The sequence below is a fragment of the Microcaecilia unicolor genome, chromosome 3 (genome assembly GCF_901765095.1).
Source record: "Microcaecilia unicolor chromosome 3, aMicUni1.1, whole genome shotgun sequence".
Lineage (NCBI taxonomy): Eukaryota > Metazoa > Chordata > Amphibia > Gymnophiona > Siphonopidae > Microcaecilia > Microcaecilia unicolor.
Genome location: NC_044033.1, coordinates 44,175,373 through 44,197,275, shown reverse-complemented (window position 1 = coordinate 44,197,275; position 21,903 = coordinate 44,175,373). Strand labels below are relative to the sequence as shown.

General features: G+C 46.3%; 1 protein-coding gene across 1 annotated transcript in view; it reads right to left on the bottom strand.

Annotated features, from left to right (window-relative positions):
- The window catches only part of EML6 (EMAP like 6), a 744,128-nt gene that overhangs the window by 662,092 nt on the left and 60,133 nt on the right, over positions 1 to 21,903 (bottom strand). Inside the window, 2 exon segments of the mRNA XM_030195849.1 lie at positions 6,505 to 6,603; positions 16,296 to 16,455. Of these exon segments, the coding sequence (XP_030051709.1) occupies positions 6,505 to 6,603; positions 16,296 to 16,455 (259 nt within the window).

The following is a 21,903-nucleotide window of genomic DNA, read 5'->3' as shown; positions in this document are numbered from 1 at the left end:
TGCCTATATGTTTCAGAAGTCTGGAAGGAGAAATAACAGTTCGTTTTAGTTCAGCCTTTGGAGTTTTCTGGCTTGTTCCCTGTCTGTCTCTCTGATGGACCCTGCCCCGAAGAGGGGATGTTTTCTCTCCAGCCCAGCAGTAGGATCCTTTTCTCCCCTGTCTTCCTCTATTCGGAGGGAATCTTTTCAGGGCAGTCCCTTTCAGCACAAATGCAGCAAGAATCACCTGAGCTGGAATGCCATGTTTGCCTAAGTGGGTACATTGATAGCAATAGGCCTCGCTGTCTGTGGTGAATTTAGATTTTCTTTTAGTTCCTGCATTGGCTAAGACTGTTCCTGGTGTGGTAAACAGTTAACAGCATCGGAGCAGGACTCCTTGTATCTTGGGCTGCTGAAAGAGCCTATTTAGTGTTTTTATTTACAGACTTTTCTGTCCCCTCAGTTTTTCTCTGAAAGCAGTTGCTTGAACAGCTTGGAAGTTTCCCTCCTTCCTTTGTGAAACTCTTTTTATACTGGCAGTACAGGCATTGCCTATGAGCACTGCCTGAGTGTGCCTGATCTCTGATCTTTGAAGCTCAGCAGGGATGGGCCTGGCTGGTTTCTACTTGAATGGGAGGCTGCCTGGGAATACCAGGTGCAATAGGTTTTCTTGTTTTTTCTGCACCTTTTGCTCCTTTACGTTTCTAGGCTTACTGCCTTTGGCTCCACCTTTCTGTGGGAAATGTTACATATTGTTCTTTTCTGGGGCTAGTGCTCTGGTCTCCATGGTAACCATGGAACCTCAGTGCTGTCCAAGGTTGCCAATTGGGCGATTTTCCCGCCCAATTGGGCGGTTTTCCGCGACCCGCTGCGGGAAATTTTTCCCCGCTGCGGGTCGCGTTTTTTTGGGCTGATTTTTGGGGGTTTTTTGGTGGTTTTTGTGCGGTTTTTCAGGCCGTTGGGGGCGGGGCTAGTGACGTTTTGGGCGGGGCTGGTGATGTTTTGGGCAGGGCCGGTGACAGAGGAGACGGGGCCGATGACGGAGGAGGCGGGGTCAATGATGGAGGAGGCGGAGTCGATGATGGCAGGGCGGGGTTGATGACGGCGGGGATGGGGGTGTGAACTTTTTGGGCGGGTTTCGGGGCCGAGTACCTGGCAACACAGGTGCTGTCATGGGGGCATTTGCTCCAGGTGCAGTAGTTTCAGCAAAATAGTTTTCTTTTTCTGGAACATGGTTGGCTTTCAGCCTGAAGGTCACAGGTTTAAGGCTGGTTTGTGCATCAAATTAGAAGCTGTGGCCCACGGCTCCTTTTCTACGGGGTATATATTTTTTTTTTGTTACATTTGTACCCCGTGCTTTCCCACTCATGGCAGGCTCAATGCGGCTTACATGGGGCAATGGAGGGTTAAGTGACTTGCCCAGAGTCACTGAAGTGGGAATCGAACTCAGTTCCTCAGTTCCCCAGGACCAAAGTCCACCACCCTAACCACTAGACCACTCCTCTCTCATATTGCTTGCCTTGACAAGCAGTTCTTTCCATAGCTGGGACAGTTTACACTAGGCTACAGTGCCAAAGGTTAGCTGTGGTTGCTTCCCACAGCAGCTCTGCTCTTCTAGTTTTGTTCTCTGACACTGATCAAACTATTGCATTCCAGCTCCAGCCTCCACTGTATCTGTGGCACCTCTAGCTAGCTATTTGTTGCATTGTCTTTAAGGCTTTTATTGCACTATTTCTTTGTATTGGACAGCTAGCTATATTCAGAGCTACTTCAATTTAACCTACACTTCAATTTAACCTACACTTCTCCCTTAGGAAGCATTTCTTTTCTTTCCTGTTTGGCCCCCTCATCTGCAGTTTCTCTGTTTGGCCGTTCTGAGCCCTCATGCTCAGTACCAGGCTTTCCTGCTTATAATCGAACGAGAAAAAAGCCCAAGTTCCGACCTAAATCGGGAGATGGACGTTTATCTCACAAAAACGAATAACACGGTATAATCGAAAGCTGAACTTGGACGTTTTCAACTGCACTTCATCGCGGACCCGTTCTCAGAGATAAATGCCCATGGAGATAGACGTTTTCATTCTATTATGCCCCTCTTTGCCTCTCTGCATAGCTATGGCTCCATTCACCTTTTCCTAAGTTTGGAAGTTTTGCGGCATTCTCTGCAAGGACATCATCAGAGCCACCTGGCTCTAGACGAGATCCGAGACTATCTTCCTGGGTCTTCTCGGAATCCTTGAGCTGGGTGTTCACCCTTCAAATGAGCCACCTCATCCCATTCCAGACAGCTCTGGTATGATGTTTTTTCTTGACTGGGGACTGGAATATCTAGGTTCAGACTTGGATGTGCAGTCTGCTCAGGGTGCTGATTCCTTGGGCCTGGCTATGCATTCATATCTTGGGCTCTGTGGCGGACACTTTGGAGGCAGTGCTGTGGGCAGTGCTCATAGATGACATCTAAAGCTCTTGCTTCTCGACGGGTGGTCTCCTGTGTTCCAGGAGTGTCAACAGTGTCTTCTGTGGCTGCTCTAGGTACACCTGCGCATGAACTGGTGACTTCGCAATTCCTCCCTGTGGAAGGGATGCCTTGGCACCTCCGCAATAGATGGTGGTGGTCATGGATGCGAGTCTCTTGGACTGGAGAGCCCTTTTCCTCCTCCTTCCGTCTCCCGGGTGGTGGATGGCACAGCGGATGGTGTAGCTGATCTCCCGCCTGATCTGCCTTTGGTGCTGTTTGTCTTCTAGCCTTTCAGGACACATTGCAGGCCAGGCGGTGTTTGTGCTGTCTCCCCCGCCTGGACCTGCTTTTGGTGCTGTTCTTCTTCTAGCACTTCAGGAGACGTTGCGAGCTAAGTGGTGCTTGTGCCGTCAGAGAAGATGAGGCGGTGGCTGCTTCCTTGACAGAGTGGGACTTGGAGTTAGACTGTGGCCATCAGGGCGTGTCGCCCCCATGGAGTGGGCAGAGGACCTCATGTTCCGTTTCTATGCGGCCCACTTTGCAGGCTTTTCCTACAGTGAGTTCTCTTTTCTGCTGTCTTGTGGTCTCGGCCGAATGGTTATTACGCACCAGTGCTTCTCCAACATGGCCTCAGGTAGAGAGCTCCGTAGGTAGATAGGATGTCGTCCCGGCTGGATGCCCAGGTGCCTTCTTTCTTCTGTCATCGGAGAGAGGGTGATTCGGCAGGGCTGGTTCTATTGCTTCCTTAGCCGGAGGACGTTCTTTGACAGTCTTTCCTCCGTGGCCTCTCTGCGGCCGAGTTCTTTTTGGATCACTCTCCACTGCGGTAGAGTCATTCTGGTAATTCCGGATTAACCACGGCGCCCTTGGTATGCGGATATGGTGAGGCTCCTGGTGGTGCCTTAATTTTGGATCTGCTTGACTCCGGGCTGTTCCTGCTGGGTCCGCTCCTGAGTGGATAATCCCTCTCGCTTTAGTCTTACGGCCTGGTTTTTTCAGAGGCCGACTCTGAGGAACAGAGTTCTTTGCACACTATGGTTACTGTTCTGTTGTGATCTTGTATGTGGTCCATGGTCCACTGCAACTGCGTATTCTTGGGTGCTGAGGATTTTTTGAGGCTGATTTCGGCCCATGCTTGGTCTTCATTGCGGGCATCTGTTCCTCAGCGATTGAGTTCTTTCTGCAGGATGGGTTGCAGAAGGGCCTAGTCTGGCCTTTCACTTGGAGGTGGTGCATTTCTTGCAGAGTGCTTTGCTCTTCCGCTGCTGCAACCTTCTTCTCCCTGAAACCTCGTTCATATTCTCTGAGTTTTAGCTTGGGGCTCCTTGTCTACCGAGCATTGCTTCGGACTCCTTTTGTTCCTTTGCAGAATGCTTCGCTTAGCAGCTTACATTGTTCTTGGTCGCCAACTCTTTGGCACGTAGAGTGTCTGAATTTTTAGCACAGCCATACCGAGCTGTTTTTTTCTGTAATTTGCTGAGTCTGAAGTGACCTTGCTTCGGTTCCTTCTTTCTTTTCTGGCTGTGGTTTGGCTTTTCTTTTTCTTCCCTCCTTTCAGGAGGGGGATTTTCAGGCGGAGTACACGGCGCTTCGTCTTCTGGATGTTCAGAGGGCTTTTTCCAGTGTTTGCAGATGTTGCATATTTTTCAGTGTTCAGATCTTCTCTTTATCTTTGTTGCTGGTTGTTACTGTGGGATGGCACCCTCTGGTCTGATCTGATTTTTTTTTTCTCATTGGATTGCAGATACTTTGTGATTTTTTGGAAAGGTTGCGTCCTGCCGCTGGCATTCTAGGCTCGTTTCATGAGTTTGCTATCTACATCTGGACGGAATGGGTGTGCTTTCACTATTCAGATGCTGCCTTTGCAGCGGCGGTTCTGTCTTGGAGAGCAGCGACTTCCCACCCTACTTAGGGATTGCTTGGTACATCCCACCAGTTCTTGGATTCATCTGCTGCATACGCTAAGGAAGGTAAAATTATGCCTTACCTGTTGATAATTTTCTTTCCTTTAGTAGCAGCAGATGAATCCAGGATCCCGCCCTTTGTCAGCTGTGCTTGTTTTGCCTATCTGTTCTTGCCCTGGACTTTAGTTTCCAAAAAACAAAGGAGAAGAGGAAAGAGAACAGAAACCACTGAAGAGTACTCCATCACAGTCATGGTTTCTTTTAAGTCAGACTGACAAGTTTCTGTTTTGTATGGTTGGTGAGGAAGGCTTCCTGGTTTCTTGTCTGATTCTGCTTGGTGATGAGACATGTACTGAGGTGAAGGAGGAGCTGGCCGTCTGGTACCACTGCCTTCAGCTTTGTAATCTCTATCTCCACCTGCTAGTAGATGGACACAACCCACCAGTTCTTGGATTCATCTTCTGCATACGCTAAGAAAGCTGGTGTTTAATCATGAAGAACTGTAACGCACAAAATGGCGAATACAGCTCTGGTCGCCTTGATAGACAAATTGGATGGACCATACAGGTCTTTATCTGACATCATTTACTGTGTGTGTTCTGATCAAGGTTTGTTGAGAGGTGGATAAAGGAATGAGACTATTACCTACTAAGATCTGTAACAGAGTGGACACCCCGGAGGGAGTGGAAAACATGAAAAAGGACCTACGGAAGCTAGAAGAATGGTCTAAGGTTTGGCAATTAAAATTCAATGCGAAGAAATGCAAAGTGATGCACTTAGGGAGTAGAAATCCACGGGAGACGTATGTGTTAGGCGGGGAGAGTCTGATAGGTACGGATGGGGAGAGGGATCTTGGGGTGATAGTATCTGAGGATTTGAAAGCGACGAAACAGTGTGACAAGGCGGTGGCCGTAGCTAGAAGGTTGTTAGGCTGTATAGAGAGAGGTGTGACCAGCAGAAGAAAGGGGGTGTTGATGCCCCTGTATAAGTCGTTGGTGAGGCCCCACCTGGAATATTGTGTTCAGTTCTGGAGGCCGTATCTTGTTAAGGATGTAAAAAGAATTGAAGTGGTGCAAAGAAAAGCTACGAGAATGGTATGGGATTTGCGTTACAAGACGTATGAGGAGAGACTTGCGGACCTGAACATGTATACTCTGGAGGAAAGAAGAAACAGGGGTGATATGATACAGATGTTCAAATATTTGAAAGGTATTAATCTGCAAACGAACCTTTTCCGGAGATGCGAAGGCAGTAGAACGAGAGGACATGAAATGAGATTGAAGGGGGGCAGACTCAAGAAAAATGTCAGGAAGTATTTTTTCACGGAGAGAGTAGTGGATGCTTGGAATGCCCTCCCGCGGGAGGTGGTGGAAACGAAAACGGTAACGGAATTCAAACATGCGTGGGATAAACATAAAGGAATCCTGTTCAGAAGGAATGGATCCTAAGGAGCTTAGCCGAGATTGGGTGGCAAAGCAGGTGGCGGAAGACGGAGATGGTGCTGGGCAGACTTACACGGTCTGTGCCAGAGCCGGTGGTGGGAGGCGGGACTGGTGGTTGGGAGGCGGGGATAGTGCTGGGCAGACTTATACGGTCTGTGCCAGAGCCGGTGGTGGGAGGCGGAACTGGTGGTTGGGAGGCGGGGATAGTGCTGGGCAGACTTATATGGTCTGTGCCCGGAAAAGGACAGGTACAAATCAAGGTAAGGTATACACAAAAAGTAGCACATGTGAGTTTATCTTGTTGGGCAGACTGGATGGACCGTGTAGGTCTTTTTCTGCCGTCATCTACTATGTTACTGTCAGGCATATTTTCAAAGCACTTAGCCTTCCAAAGTTCCATAGGTTTCTATGGGACTTTGGAAGGCTAAGTGCTTTGAAAATATGCCTATATGTTACCTAGTCCTTTTGCTCAGTGCTAGCATGAGAGATTCTGAACCATATGCATGTTATATTTTGTGTTATCATGTTTACTTTTAGAATGCTTACAACAATAGCTTCATTTTAGTGGTTAAACCACAAAACGTTGTGGCTGTTTACCATGCAAATTAAATTTACACTATCAAGTAAACATGCTTTTTTAGTACAAATTTTACTGAATAAGCCCCTAAATTGACCTTCTAAACTTTATGTGAAATCAGGTTTTATGTTTCTGTATAATTACCCTGTCTGAATGGCCAGTAGCCGTTGCTAGCACTTTCCCTTTCTTCCAGTCCCAAATGCTGACTGTGTTCTTGGCATCTAGTCCCACAGAAGCCAGCAGCTGAAAACAAAGAGCAATAATTTTGTTAAATAGCAAGACACATGAAAGAGAATTTTCTGTTTATGAGAAGCACAACTTTATTTTTTTCAAGCATATATCATATGGTCAGAATTCTGTGACTACCTCCATGCAGCAGTAATAGAAAAGAACAGAGTTCTTTTGGGACTTTTAAGAATTAGCCTGAGATATGTTGGGTTGCTCCATCTATAGCTAGTTTATTGAACACACCTTGTTTCACTCTAGTTCTATGTATGTACTGTAAAGAGGGCTAACACTTTGAAATGGTACAAGTGTAAGCATGCACTTTTTAAAGTGTTTTCTGCTCCCCCTTCTACTACTGATCACCACATACTGCTGGTCCCCAGCCTGAGCTTATTTCCTCCATGGATCTGTGACTCAGCTGCCAAAGAAGAATACAGGCAATTCAGCTCCTCACAAAATAACCCCCAGTTTCTAATGTGCCAGTCCACTCCTTCCTTCAGATGCTCCTTTTCATTCACCACTCTCCAGAATCAAAATTTATGTTTAAGAAGACTCCCCTCCTCACTGGCAGGATGGACAAGAGCTCTTCTGCTGGCCTACCTGCTATATGGCACTGCCTACTGGAATTTTAGAAGGGTGAACTGCAGCAGCCTGTCACTTGAAGGACTTTTTGTTAGGGAAGGAATAAATGAGATGTCACTGGTTTACTGTATCTTTTTTGGATGATTTAACTGGTTAGTGATTATTAACTGGCAAGTATACTACAAAATTGTACTAACACACATTATTTGGCAACAGCACACACTATTTTCTGATAATGTGTATTATTTGGTAATAACTCAGCATAGCACTAAAATAAATCGGGCCAATGAAGAGGTAAATGTAGTGAGTGAGCTGTGTCGTATGTAAATGCATTCAAAGCCATTCACTGCCACAGCAACTGATAATGCAGCTGCAAACACACTTTGCAGGCTGCAGTGCTGCAGGAACCTTAGCTGCACCTCAAAAGGCAGTCAAGCCATATATATTTAAAGAGACATGTGGTTCTGCAGACATTACCCCAAGTCCAAATATCTGAGTTGAAAGAAAAAAAAAAGGCCCAACATGAGGGACAGAAGTCAATAAATCCACAAAAGCAGATTTTTGTTCAGCTTGTATGCCATTTAGATGAATGCCTTGACTACAGTATGGGCTGTTCAGCCCAATTTAAAAACTTTTAAGTTTTGTGTGTTAATGATGGTAATACGAGAAAGTTTCTTTGGAAAGGAAAGGAAGCATGCAGCACCTCCGAAACATCCATATTTTTTTGAAAAGTTGCAGTCTTGGTTGTGTTGGTTTTGGGTTATATGAAGATTCTGAGAAATGCTGTTTCAGATGAATACTAAATTATCACATTTCATTTATACTGTAGAAGATTCATAGAATACATAGGGGCTCATTTTCGAATGATAAAAACATCCAAAAAATGGCATAACGGGCAGAAAAACGTCTAAAGCATATCTAACCCGGGTCTCACTGGCCAGCTCACACCACCACAACCTGGGCCACAAATACTCTCTTACTCGGTGTCTAGTCTCAATCACAAGATCATGAGCGTAGGCCAAGGCCGGTCTTACTCTGCTGGGCAGTAGGATGTTAAGTGGGCTTGCTTGAGCACTCTTGATCAGTCTGGGCGCAAGCATTTCATTCTAACTTCCATGAAATACTCTCCACACCAAGGATTTGTAGTTTTATGCAAAACCAAACTTTATTGAACTCTGCAACAGGCAGCTTAAATCTTCTTTGAACAGTCAATTTGTAATCCAATTTGATATCAGAAGCAAACTATAAATCCAGAGCAACTTAGAGATATGGTGTATCTTCTTAAATGTAATTTACAATCCTACAATATGTACATATTTTCAGCTCCTCCTGCCATACTCATCCTGTCTGGGTGAAACAATCTAAGGCTGTGCTTTCAGAACTTGTGCAGCAAGTAGATCTTTGTCTTTGGACCAGACCTCCCTGTCTATCCACTCCTCCAATGGAGTACCTCTCCAGGCTACTACCTTTGGCTCCAAACAACTCTTCACTATCCCTGCTCCCAGGCTGGGAACCCTATTTCCCACCTGGAGCACTCCTCCTCCACATGGTTAATGCTGGAATTTGCGGAAACCATCTCTTTGGTCAGCCTTAGTTTCTTGAACCGATCCAGGACTCCCCTTGTCCTCCAAGGGTCCCAGCTGGGGTACAGTAAACCAAAGACCCTGTGCACTCCCCAACTATTTTATTACCTCCTAACTCCTCCCACACTATCACTCAACAACCAGAATAATTTCTCTTTGCAGTTTACCGAGGAACCCACCCGCATGGGCTAGGTCCTTTACCACCCACAACTCGAGAACCCTCCCCTCAGAAAACTCTGGAGAGTTCTACATGATGAGACTTAGTAATCTGCATTATAATGGGGAATTACACTTTGTTGAATAAAAGCATGAAAGATGGGGAGTGGAAGGCTCCATGATTACAACAAGCTGTTTCAACACTAAAACCTCCTGGGACATGAGAAAAGAATGTGGCAGTAACACATCAGCCAAAGGCACGGCTCCAGAAAGTCTGTGGGATAAGGGAAAACAGATACAGCATATGTTCTGCTTTAAATTAAGGATTTATGGTATGGTACAGCCTGCATACAGCATGCACGTGATGTCAGGAGAAGATTATTCATAAAACAGTATATAAGCAGGGTAGAACAAAGAGGTAGCAAGCATTCTGATTTCTTTGCCTGTATATAGCATTCTGATTTCTTTGCTGTATATTTTTATTTATTTATTTATTGCATTTGTATCCCACATTTTCCCACCTCTTTGCGGGCTCAGTGCTTGTTTGTGTAGATATGCTTCCAGTGCAGAAATGCTTCCTGAATACCCAATTGATGGTATTCAGTAAAATTGTAAACTAAAAAAGTGAATAAACTTTTTATATTAAATAGGAAATTCGTCTGGCCTTTTCTACAACTTATAGTCAAACAAAAAAATATTTGTTAAAATCAGCTAGTTGCCTAAATGAAAATGTTTCTATATGTGGACGTGACATGGGTGGTATTACGTGATGAATGTTTTCTGCCCTTAACAGATAGCAAAGTGAGTTCCTAGGGACAGAAAGAAAAATGTCTGGAATTAGACCTGCTTTAAAAGTGTCTAGGTTAAGGTGAAACCTGTCTTTAGACCCATTTGTGATTTTGCCGAGTTGGAGTGTACAAAGGTGGAAGTGGTCGTTTGTGGAGGAGTAGCCTAAGGGTTAGTGCAGTGAGCTGAGATCCTAGGAAACTGGGTTCAATTCTCACTGCAGCTTCTTGTGACCATGGGCACTTAACCCTCCATTATCCCAGGGACAAAAACTTATGCCCTGATGATCAAATGTTAATGCGGGCGCTAGAGACCACTAGCGCAGGGCTAGCACCCACATTCACCAGTGCGGCATGATTGGAAGGGTCTGGCCGAGCTCGCCAGGGAATAACACAGAGTTCATTTACAGTATTTTTAAATGTAGCTCTTCGGTACTCCAACTGTATGATCAGAGCACTGCGTTCTGATTGTACGGGCGGAATAACGCCTTAACCCTACACCAGCTCGGAGTTGGTATTAGGGTTAAGGCTCTCTTCCTCCCACCCCACCCCCACCCCATGCCAGGCAGCCTGGGCTACCACCATCAGTCCTGGAAGTCCAGTAGATCCCCAGACCCCTCCCCCCTACAAAGGCAAGGCCCTGGTGGCCTAGTGCCCCCAATACCCCACACCCCCCTCCCGGAAACTGACACAAGGCGCTGGAGGTCCAGTGTTACTTCCTCCTCCAGCATCTGAAGGTATGGGGGAGAGGGGTGCACTAGACCACCAGGTGTAGGCTGGAGGTCCGGTGACCTCCAGCCCCTCTAACACCCCCCCCCCCCTACAGAAGAGAGGGCTGGAGGTCACTGGTCCTCCAGCCCACACCTGGTGGTCTAGCGTACCCCTCTCCCCCATACCTTCAGATACCGAAGGAGGAAGTAGCACTCTCTCCTCCTTCCAGCATTGCTTCTGAATATAATTGCATGTTCCCACTAAAGGATTAATTACTCTGACCTCATATCTTCCCAGACTATTTTACACAGTCTGAGCTCTAAATGACTCCATAATCAGAAGGACACCCAGGATTCAGTGGATGTAGAAACATAGTTTTTTAGCATCTTACCAAAGGCAATACAGGCAATTAGGCATGCATATCTGGAACATGGTGGAACAGCGCTTCGCGACACAAAGCAGGTGCAGTCTGTCTTCTCTCTTCTGCCTTCTTACCCTAGCAGACTGTCTTTTTATACCTTTCTTGTACCATTCATTCCTATGGACCCCCACTTTCTCACCACCAGTCTTTGCATATTATCAGTTGATAATTATGACTTAACATGTTTCCAAATTCTAAGTATCAACATCCTCGCTAACAATGAGATCACATGTCTACAACTTCCAAGTCTCAACATCTATGACAATAATGAGCTCACAGGTTAATAGCTTCTGGACATCAACATCTTTTGATTGCAATGACTTCACATGTTCCCAAGTCTCCCTCCTGGATGTTCTTGTTTTATGTCAGTTTGACCCACTGTTGTCTGCCGTAGCCAAAAAACCTTTTTGCTCCCAACTTTTTATTACTGTCCTGTTAATTGCCTTGTGCACCTGAGTTCTGAGAACAGATTCCGCCCCCCTGTCAGCTTAATTCAGCAGCAGTGACCTAATTCGTGTCAGAGATGGTCTTTGATTTTTAGAGGCCTAGTTCTCAGCTCTAAGCCTGCCTTGGCCTGTATTTTACCGAGACCAACTAATAGCATTTTTCTACACTTCCAAAATGGCGGCACCCTGCCCTGTGTATCCTGGGATGCGCGGAGCATGACTTCCATACCATATAAGGGAGAAACATTCCAGTTTCCAAATTTATTTAGAATTTATTAGCCTGCCCTATGGCAGCCTTCAGGGTGGTTTACAATCTAATATTAAGAAACAAATGAAGCAAGAAGGAAAAAACATAAAGTAGACACACACATTTAAAGGAAGGGGGTAGAACACTTCTGATTTTGCATCCAGGATGGTATTTTAAACAGCATCCACACCTGATGTAAAATTTTGACCTTCACAGCTGCTGCTCTAAGTTTTTTTTTTTTCACCATTCTTCTCATTTTATCATAGTCTCCTTTTTTAAAGTTAAATGATAAATTATTGGATTTCCTGTGTGTATTTACTCCAAAGCCAATATCAAATTGGATCATATTATGATCACTGTTATCAAGCAGTCCCATCACCATTACCTCCTGCACCAGATCATGCACTCCACTAAGAACTATGTCTAAAATTTTTCCTCCTCTTTTTGGCTCTTGTACCAGCTGCTCCATAAAGGAGTCCTTGATTTTGTCAAGCAATTTTACCTCCCTAGTATGCCCTGATGTTACATTTACCCAGTCAAAATCGGGGTAATTAAAATCACCCATTATTATTGTGTTCCTCAGTTTGTTAGCCTCCCTAATTTCTGGGTAAATGTAACATCAGGGAATGCTGACCACAACAGCTGTACTTCACTGGGAACTCTGCCAGCACTAATCTTACCAGGGACTCCCCTCAGCACCATAGCCAAGAATGCTGCTTCTCCAGCTGTGCTTCTCTTGCTGCTGTCCGGACTCCTTTTCTCTATTTTTTTTTAAATTGTTAACACCCTACTGCATAAGGCTCCAGAGAAGGAAAGAAGGGGGAAACAAACAAAAGACCCCACTGGCTTGGACTACGGCAAAAGGATTCAGAGGGCACCCTCCCCTCCTGGCTCAACCAGAGGAAGGTCAGGGACCAATAGTCTGTAGTTTATTGGACTTGATTGACCACATTACATATTACAATATCAAATCAGTTTACAATACGTTAGCGTTTAACTTTAAAAAAGGAGACTATGATAAAATGAGAAGAACGGTTAAAAAAAAACTTAGGTGGGCAACTCAGAGGGTAAAAACTGTACAACAGGCATGGACGCTGTTCAAAAATACCATCCTGGAAGCCCAGACCAAACATATTCCGCGAATTAGAAAAGAAAGACGGAAGTCCAAAAGACAGACGGCATGGTTGAAAAGTGAGGTGAAGGAAGCTATTAGGGCTAAAAGAAACGCCTTCAGAAAATGGAAGAAGGAACCATCTGAAAATAACAAGAAGCAGCATAAGGAGTGTCAAAGCAAATGCAAGTCGCAGATAAAGAAGGCCAAGAGGGATTACGAAAAAAAAAGATAGCACTAGAGGCAAAAAACATAGCAAAAATTTTTTTCGGTATATTAAAAGCAGGAAGCCAGCAAAAGAATCGGTTGGGCCGGATGACCGTGGGGTAAAAGAGATGATCAAGGAAGATAAAGACGTAGTGGAGAGATTGAATGAATTCTTTGCTTCTTTCTTCACCAAGGAAGATTTGGGTGGGGTACTGGTGTCGGAAATGGTATTTCAAGCGGACGAGTCGGAGAAACTTACTGACTTCACGGTAAACCTGGAGGACGTAATGGGGCAGTTCAGCAAACTGAAGAGTAGCAAATCTCCTGGACCGGATGATATTCATCCTAGAGTACTGACAGAACTGAAAAATGAGCTTGCGGAGCTACTGTTAGTGATATGCATTTTATCCTTAAAATCGAGCGTGGTATCAGAAGATTGGAGGTTGGCCAATGTTAACACCGATTTTTAAAAAAGGCTCCAGGGGAGATCCGGGAAATTATAGACCAGTGAGTCTGACGTCGGTGCCGGGGAAAATGGTAGAGGCTATTATCAAAAACAAAATTACAGAGCACATCCAAGGACATGGATTACTGAGACCAAGTCAGCACGGCTTTTGTGTGGGGAAATCTTGTCTGACCAATTTACTTCAAATTCTTTGAAGGAGTAAACAAATATGTGGACAAAGGGGAGCCGGTTGATATTGTGTATCTGGATTTTCAAAAGGCGTTTGACAAGGTACCTTATGAAAGACTACAGAGGAAATTGGAGGGTCATGGGATGGGAGGAAATGTCCTATTGTGGATTAAAAACCGATTGAAGGATAGGAAACAGAGAGTGGGGTTAAATGGGCAGTATTCACAATGGAGAAGGGTAGTTGGGTTCCTCAGGGGTCTGTGCTAGGACCACTGCTTTTTAATATATTTATAAATGATTTAGAGATGGGAGTAACTAGCGAGGTCATTAAATTTGCTGATGACACAAAGTTATTCAAAGTCGTTAACTCACGACAGGATTGTGAAAAATTACAGAAGGCCCTTACGAAACTGGGAGACTGGGCGGCTAAATGGCAGATGACATTTAATGTGAGCAAATGCAAGGTGATGCATGTGGGTAAAAAGAACCCAAATTATAGCTACATCATGCAAGGTTCCACGTTAGGAGTTATGGACCAAGAAAGGGATCTGAGTGTCGTCGTCGATAATACATTGAAACCTTCTGCTTAGTGTGCTGCTGCGGCTAGGAAAGCGAATACAATGTTGGGTATTATTAGAAAAGGTATGGAGAACAGGTGTAACGATGTTATAATGCCATTGTATCGCTCCATGGTGTGACCGCACCTTGAGTACTGTGTTCAATTCTGATCGTCGCATCTCAAGAAAGATATAGTAGAATTGGAAAAGGTGCAGCGAAGGGCGACTAAAATGATAGCGGGGATGGGACGACTTCCCTATTAAGAAAGACTAAGGAGGCTAGGGCTTTTCAGGTTGGAGAAGAGACGGCTGAGGGGAGACATGATAGAGGTATATAAAATAATGAGTGGAGTGGAACAGGTGGATGTGAAGCGTCTGTTCACGCTTTCCAAAAATACTAGGACTAGGGCGCATGCGATGAAACTACAGTGTAGTAAATTTAAAACAAATCGGAGAAAATATTTCTTCACCCAACGCATAATTAAACTCTGGAATTCGCTGCCAGAGAACGTGGTAAAGGCGGTTAGCTTGGCAGAATTTAAAAAGGGGTTAGACAGTTTCCTAAAGGACAAGTCCATAAACCACTACTAAATGGACTTGGGAAAAATCCACAATTCCAGGAATAACATGAATAGAATGTTTGGGAAGCTTGCCAGGTGCCCTTGGCCTGGATTGGCCGCTGTCGTGGACAGGATGCTGGGCTCGATGGACCCTTGGTCTTTTCCCAGTGTGGCATTACTTATGTACAATTTCCAAAAGCACTAGCCATGGGCTCTATATCAAGGTCACAGGCTATAGACTGCACCCTAGGGAGTTTTCACCTGTCCTACTGTACCAGTCCATCCTGTGCCATCTGCTGGAGGCAGAGAAATATTAGCATATACAAGCCCACACCATTCCTTATACTGGCGATGTCACTCAAAATTTCAGTTTTCTTTGCCTTCATCTGCTGGTAGGGTGCTGCTAGACTAGCACAATGAAATGGAAATGCATAGTTTATAATACATATAGATAAGCAGAGATATACATTGTAATGAGTCTCTCTTTTTGGTGTGATTGCAATATTCCTTTATGCAGACCTTCATACTACCACACACACAAGATAGCAAACATAATGCCACAAAACAAAAACAGTTTCTCAATTGTCTTCGTTCTTCTCCCTTCCTGGAAAATTTGTCTGTTTGCTATCATACCCTTTCTGGAAGCTTTCTTTAGTTCTGTGCTCCAGTTTCCTTTCTCTTTCTTCTCTACTTATGCAGCAAGACTTCAACACAGGCAGCCCCACCCAAAAGGTGATCAATTAGTTTGCATCTATTAGAGTATGAAGAAGGATTTTTTTGCTCTGCTTCTCTTATATCTGTAGATGGCTATGTACAAAATAGATACATGCAGGCCAATATTTAAAAGCACTTAAGCAGTCGGCTGCAGGTGTCATCTGTGTAAGTTCTTTAAAAAAAAATCCATCCCATGGAACAACCAACTTTTGAATATATAAATTACTCATTTTAAATTTGTGCAGTAACATAGTAGATGACGGCAGAAAAAGACCTGCACGGTCCATCTAGTCTGCCCAACAAGATAAACTCATATGTGCTACTTTTTGTGTATACCCTACTTTGATTTGTACCTCTCCTCTTCAGGGCACAGACCGTATAAGTCCGCCTCCCAACCACTAGCCCCACCTCCCTCCGCTGGCTCTGGCACAGACCAAACAAGTCTGTCCAGCACTATCCCCGCTTCCCAACCACCAGCCCCGCCTCCCACCACTGGCTCTGGCACAGACCGTATAAGTCTGCACAGCACTATCCCCACCTCCCAATCACCAGTCCCACCTCCCACCACCGGCTTTGGCACAGACCACATAAGTCTGCTCAGCACTATCCCTGCCTCCCAACCACCAGCCCCGCGTCCCACCACCAGCTCTGCCACCCAATCTCGGCTAAGCTCCTGGGGATCCATTCCTTCTGAATGTATTTGAGGAGGTCCAGATGTGGGCTGAAAATTTAAGGATAGTGATGATATTTTGTTGCTGTTTAACTTATATAAACATATGTGTGCACAAATAGCAGGTACAACTTCTATACGGATAAGATCTCTATATAAAGTTATTCACTTGTATCCAATTGTGGCACTTTTATGCTTATTGCCACTGAATATACACAAACGTTTATACGAATATTGCCCCACTGAAAATTTATCAAATGTATAACTATAGTACCTTTCAAAGGTTTTTTTCAAAGGAAGTAAATACGAAAATAGAAGATACGTACCTGTCCATCTGAATCAAAAGCCAAACAGGCAACTCCATGTGTGTGTACATCTTTGAGAATAGAAACAGTCTGTACACTGTAAGAATCCCAAATACAAATGTAGGGGTCCTTTCCAACCTGTCCAGTTGCAACCAAGATTTTGTCTGGGTGTAAAGCAAGGCTGAAAGAAAAGAATAGCTTGAAGTCATACATAGCAGTAAAACATTTAAAAGATTATTTTTTAAGCCATTTCTACATATAAAAGTGTTTTACTTGCAGAAACAGCCTTTTACAAAATTGCCTGCATGATGCACAGGTAAAATGTATATACATAATGCAATTTTGTATGCACTTTTCCCACAACAGGCATTCCTGGAGGTGGAGTTAGGGGGAGGTGTTGTACTTCAATGAATTGGATTTTCAAAGTATAAACAGGGCTTCTATATATCACTCTCAGTTCTCAGCCCTTTCAATAAGGCTCAAATGGGAATCGAAGCAAGGTTAACAGGGCTATCTCCAGTCCAACTCAGGCTCAAATGGCAATCAAAGCAAAGGTTAACAGGGCTGTCTCCTGTCCAACTCAGGTATTTCGCCCCTCACATGCATTCAGACTTATTCTCAGATGACACAGGAATGTCACTGACCCATGTTCTGACTACCTCTTATCATCAAAGTTCACTCTAAGGACCATGCAGCTGGTCAGCTCTGAAGGGCCTTTTCAGCTCTAATTCAGTGTTCTCTATACTGAACCATACTCTTAAGTTGGAGGCCAGTATCAGCACCATGAAAGAGAAGAACCAGTACACAGTAGCAGTATGCAGGAAAAAAATATATTTTGTTTAGTTCCCCATGCCTTTTATGGGATTCTTTTATTCATTTTAAAATTATTTTTGTGTTGGGGCAATGTCATCAACAGTACATACTATTTTGTAATAGTAAGCGCTGTTTTGAAATAGTGAGCATTATTTTGAAATAAGGGAAAATTAGGTTCTTACCTTGGTAATTTTCTTTCCTTTAGTCATAGCAGTTGAAGCCATTACGTATGGGTTGTGTCCATCAACCAGCAGGGGGAGATAGAGAGCACTCAACTTTTCACAGTGCCTCATGGCCAGCCAGCTCCACTGCCTCTTCAGTATTTGAAGCTTCCAAAGCAGTATGGCAAACCGCAATGGGAATAACATGAACTTTCCTCACAGCGAACGATGGCCCCTTAACAAGGGCATGAACTCAAAAGGAGGGAATGAACACATCCTCCTGGAGGGAATAAACTCGTCCTCCTTACTGTATAAGTGGAGGGGATACACGCAACCTCCTGGAGGGAATAAACTCATCCTCCCAAAACATAAACTGGAGGGAATGGACTCATCCTCCTATAAGTGAACATGAATCCTGAAGACTGTTTTCCAACTTTCTCCCAAGGAAGGAACTTCAGGAAACAAGAACAGAACCTGAAACAGATTCACAGCATACAGACAATCATACAGGGAGGGCTCATGGCTTCATCTGCTATGACTAAAGGAAAGAAAATTACCAAGGTAAGAACCTAATTTTCCCTTCCTTGTCATCAAGCAGATGAAGCCATTACGTATGGGATATAACAAAGCAATCCCTATATAGGGTGGGAACAGATCACACCACGCGCTAGCACTTGTGCTCCAAAACGCGCATCCCACCTAGCAGCCACATCCAGCCTGTAATGTCGGGCAAAAGAGAGCTTAGAAGCCCATGTTGCTGCACTGCATATCTCTTGACGAGAGAGTGCTCCAGTTTCAGCCCAAGAGGAAGAAATCGCTCTGGTAGAATGCGCCTTAAAGGCTACAGGCGGAGACCGGCCGGCAAGCAGATAAGCTGAAAAGATAGTTTCTTTGAGCCAGCGGGCAATAGTGGCTTTAGACGCTGGAGACCCTCTGCGAGGACCTGATAGCAAAACAAACAGATGATCATAGATCCTGAAAGAGATAGTAACTTGCAGATACTGCAGCAGAGTCCTGCGCACTTCCAACAGGTGCAACTGCCCAAAAGATTCTGGAAACTCCTCCTTATCAAAGGAGGGCAAGAAAATAGGCTGGTTTAGGTGAAACGTTGAAACCACCTTAGGCATGAAGGAAGGCACGGTCCGAACCGTGACCCTGGACTGAGAATTGCAGAAATGGGTCTCTACAGGACAGCGCCTGGAGCTCTGGCACCTGTCTCGCCGAAGTAATGGCCACAAGAAAAACGACTATTAGTGTCAAATCTTTCTCTGATGCTCGCCGAAGCGGCTCAAAAGGAGAAGCCTGCAGGGCCTTCAAAACTAGCCCTAGGTTCCAAGCTGGACAGGGTGCTCGCACGGAAGGCCGGAGCCGAAGCACCCCACTAAGAAACCGTGCCACATCTGGATGAGCAGCTAAAGACACGCCTTCAACCTTACCACGAAGGGAGGCCAACGCTGCCACTTGCACCCACAGGGAATTATAGGCCAAGCCTATTTGTACACCATCCTGCAAAAAGTCCAGAATCGGTGAGACAGGAGCCCACATGGGTGTGATCGCTTTTGAAGCACACCAAGACTCAAACTGGCACCAAATCCTGGCATAAGCCACGGAAGTGGAACGCTTGCGGGCCTGCAGGAGAGTGGAAATGACTGTGTTTGAATAGCCTTTGTCCCTCAATTGCACCCTCTCAATCGCCATGCCATAAGACCAAAGCGGCAGGCATCCTCCATGGCTACCGGGCCCTGTGACAACAGGTTCGGTACCAGAGGTAAAGGAAGGGGAGCCTCCACTAGCATCTGTTGGAGGTCCACATACCAAGGCCTCCTGGGCCAATCCGGGGCGATGAGGACCACTTCTCCTGGGTGCAGCCGAATCCGCAGGAGCACGCGCCCTATCAATGGCCACAGAGGGAACACATATAGTAAGCCCGGAGGCCAGGGCTGAGTCAAGGCATCCAACCCTGCCGAGCGAGGATCTCTCTGTCTGCTGAAGAAGCACGGGACTTTGGCATTTGAACTTGTCGCCATAAGATCCATCACGGGTTTGCCCCATTTGGCACATATCTGCAGGAATACTTTGTCTGCTAGTTCCCATTCTGCTGGCTCGATCTGATGCCTGCTTAGATAATCGGCTTGCACGTTGCTCTGACCTGCAATGTGAGCTGCCGACAGAAACTGAAGATGCAGGTCGACCAGTGGCAAATCTGTTCGGCCGGCGCGGCCAGTGCTCTGCACTGAGTGCCGCCTTGTCGATTTATGTAGGCCACTGCTGTCGTGTTGTCCAACAGAACTATGACAGCCAATCCTTCCAGGGTCACTTGAAAGGCCAGAAGCGCCTGAAACACCGCTTTCAACTCCAGGCGGTTGATGGACCGCTCCGACTCCTCGGGTGTCCATAGACCCTGGACATGCTTCCCCTTGCAATGTGCGCCCCAGCCCTTCAGGCTGGCATCTGTCACTAGTAGACACCAATCGGGGAGCGCCAGCGGCATTCCTCGCCGCAGCATGCTGTCTGAGAGCCACCACTCCATGCTGAGTCGGGCCGCGGGGAGCCAAGAAAGTCTGCATTGATAATCCTGAGAAACTGGAGACCATCTTTGAAGTAGGGAATACTGTAGAGGTCTCAGGTGCGTTCTCGCCCAAGGCACCACTTCCAATGTGGCTGTCATCGATCAACAGCTGGACAATGTCCCAAGCTCGCAGGTGGGGCATCCTCAGGAGCAGACGGACCTAATTCTGAAGCTCGCACCGCCTTAGCTTGGATAGGTATACATAGCCCAAGTCTGTGTCGAACCTGGCCCCCAAATATTCTAGAGATTGCGAGGGGGTCAGGTGACTTTTGGCCATATTGACGACCCAGCCTAGAGATTGAAGTACTGAGACCACTCCGGCTGTAGCTTGATAGCTCTCTGTTACAGAGTCAGCTCTGATGAGCCAGTCGTCTAGGTACGGGTGAACCCTGATACCTTCTCGCCTGAGAAAAGCAGCTACTACCACCATTACCTTCGAAAAGGTTCGGGGAGCTGTGGCGAGGCCAAAAGGCAAGGCCCGGAACTAGAAATGTTTTCCCAACACCGCAAACCTCAGAAACTTCTGGTGCGGGGGCCAAATTGGTATGTGCAAGTAAGCTTCTTTCAGGTCTAGAGACATGAGCAACTCTCCTGGCTGTACCGCAACAATGACGGAGCACAGGGTTTCCATGTGGAAATGCCGCACTCTCAGGGACTTGTTTAATTCTTTTAAGTCCAGAATAGGGCGAAAAGACCCACCTTTTCGTGGCACCACAAAGTAGATGGAGTACCGGCTGTAGCTGTGTTCGGCGGGAGGTACCGGGGACACGGCCCCTAACTGAATCAGACCTTGCAAAGTCTCCTCTACCGCCGCCCGTTTGGGCGGCAGAACCACATCGGGACTCCACAAACACGTCTCTTACTGGGGCGTTGAATTCTATTCTGTAGCCATCTCTGATCAGGTCCAGAACCCACTGATCTGAGGAAATACTGGCCCACTCCTCGGCAAAGAGGGAAAGACGTCCTCCGATGACAGGAAGTGAGGAGGGGGCCGGCGCGCCATCATTGAGAGGGTCGCCCCTGAACTCCAGGCCTAGAGCCGGTGGCTGCGGAACGCTTGTCTGAGCGAAAGGAGTTCCTCTGCTGAAAAACAGGCACGAGAAGTGAACCCAGCAGAACGCCCCGGGCGGTACCTTCTAGCTTCACGGAAGCGAGGTCTATAAGAGGAGTGGACTGCCTGGCCCTTGGAGGAAGGCCTCGGCCTATCTTCGGGCAAGCGCTGGGGTTTAGGATCTCCCAGGCCTTTAACAATTTTTTTTTCCAACTCCTCACCAAATAGGAGAAGGCCTTGAAAGGGCAACTTCACCAACCTTTGCTTAGAGGCCATGTCCGCTGCCCAATGTCGTAGCCAAAGAAGACGGCGAGCCACCACTGCTACTGCCATTTGTTTAGCCAAAGCTCTGACAATATCATAAAGGGGACAAGGCCGACTCCAGCCGTGGAGCCACATCCGAGAAGGGCTCCGCTCCATGTCCGGGCTGGCTGTTCCACTGCCTGTTGCAACCACGCCAGGCAGGCTCTAGCAGCATAACAACTGCATGCAGACGCCCAAACAGTAAGACCTGCAATTTCAAAGGACCGTTTAAGTGCTGCTTCCAGCCTACGGTCTTGTATATCCTTCAGGGCAACTCCTCCTTCCACAGGGAGGGTAGTTCTCTTTGTGACCGCAGTGACTAGGGCATCTACTTTAGGCATTGCAAAGTGAGCCAAATGCTCTTCACGCAGAGGGTATAATTGCCCCATAGCCCTGGAAACTTTCAAAGGTCCCTCGGGGTCAGCCCACTGAGCGGAAATAAGCTCTTGGATGGAGTAATGCAAAGGAAAGGCTCGAGCAGGCTTTTGGTACTAGCCATTCTAGGATTCACAGAGGAGGCCGTGCCACTGTCAGGCTGTTCAATAGAAAGGACCTGTAGGGCATCTGAAATAGGCGCTGGCAGCTCATCACGGTGGAAAATCCTCACCGCGGAAGGATCATCCAGATCCTGTGGTAATTCTGCACCGGACTCTGGCTCCTCAGACCACGAAGGCCTGCCAGAACTCTCCAAATCCTCACAGCCCGACCACGGGGGGGGGGGGGGGGAGGAGG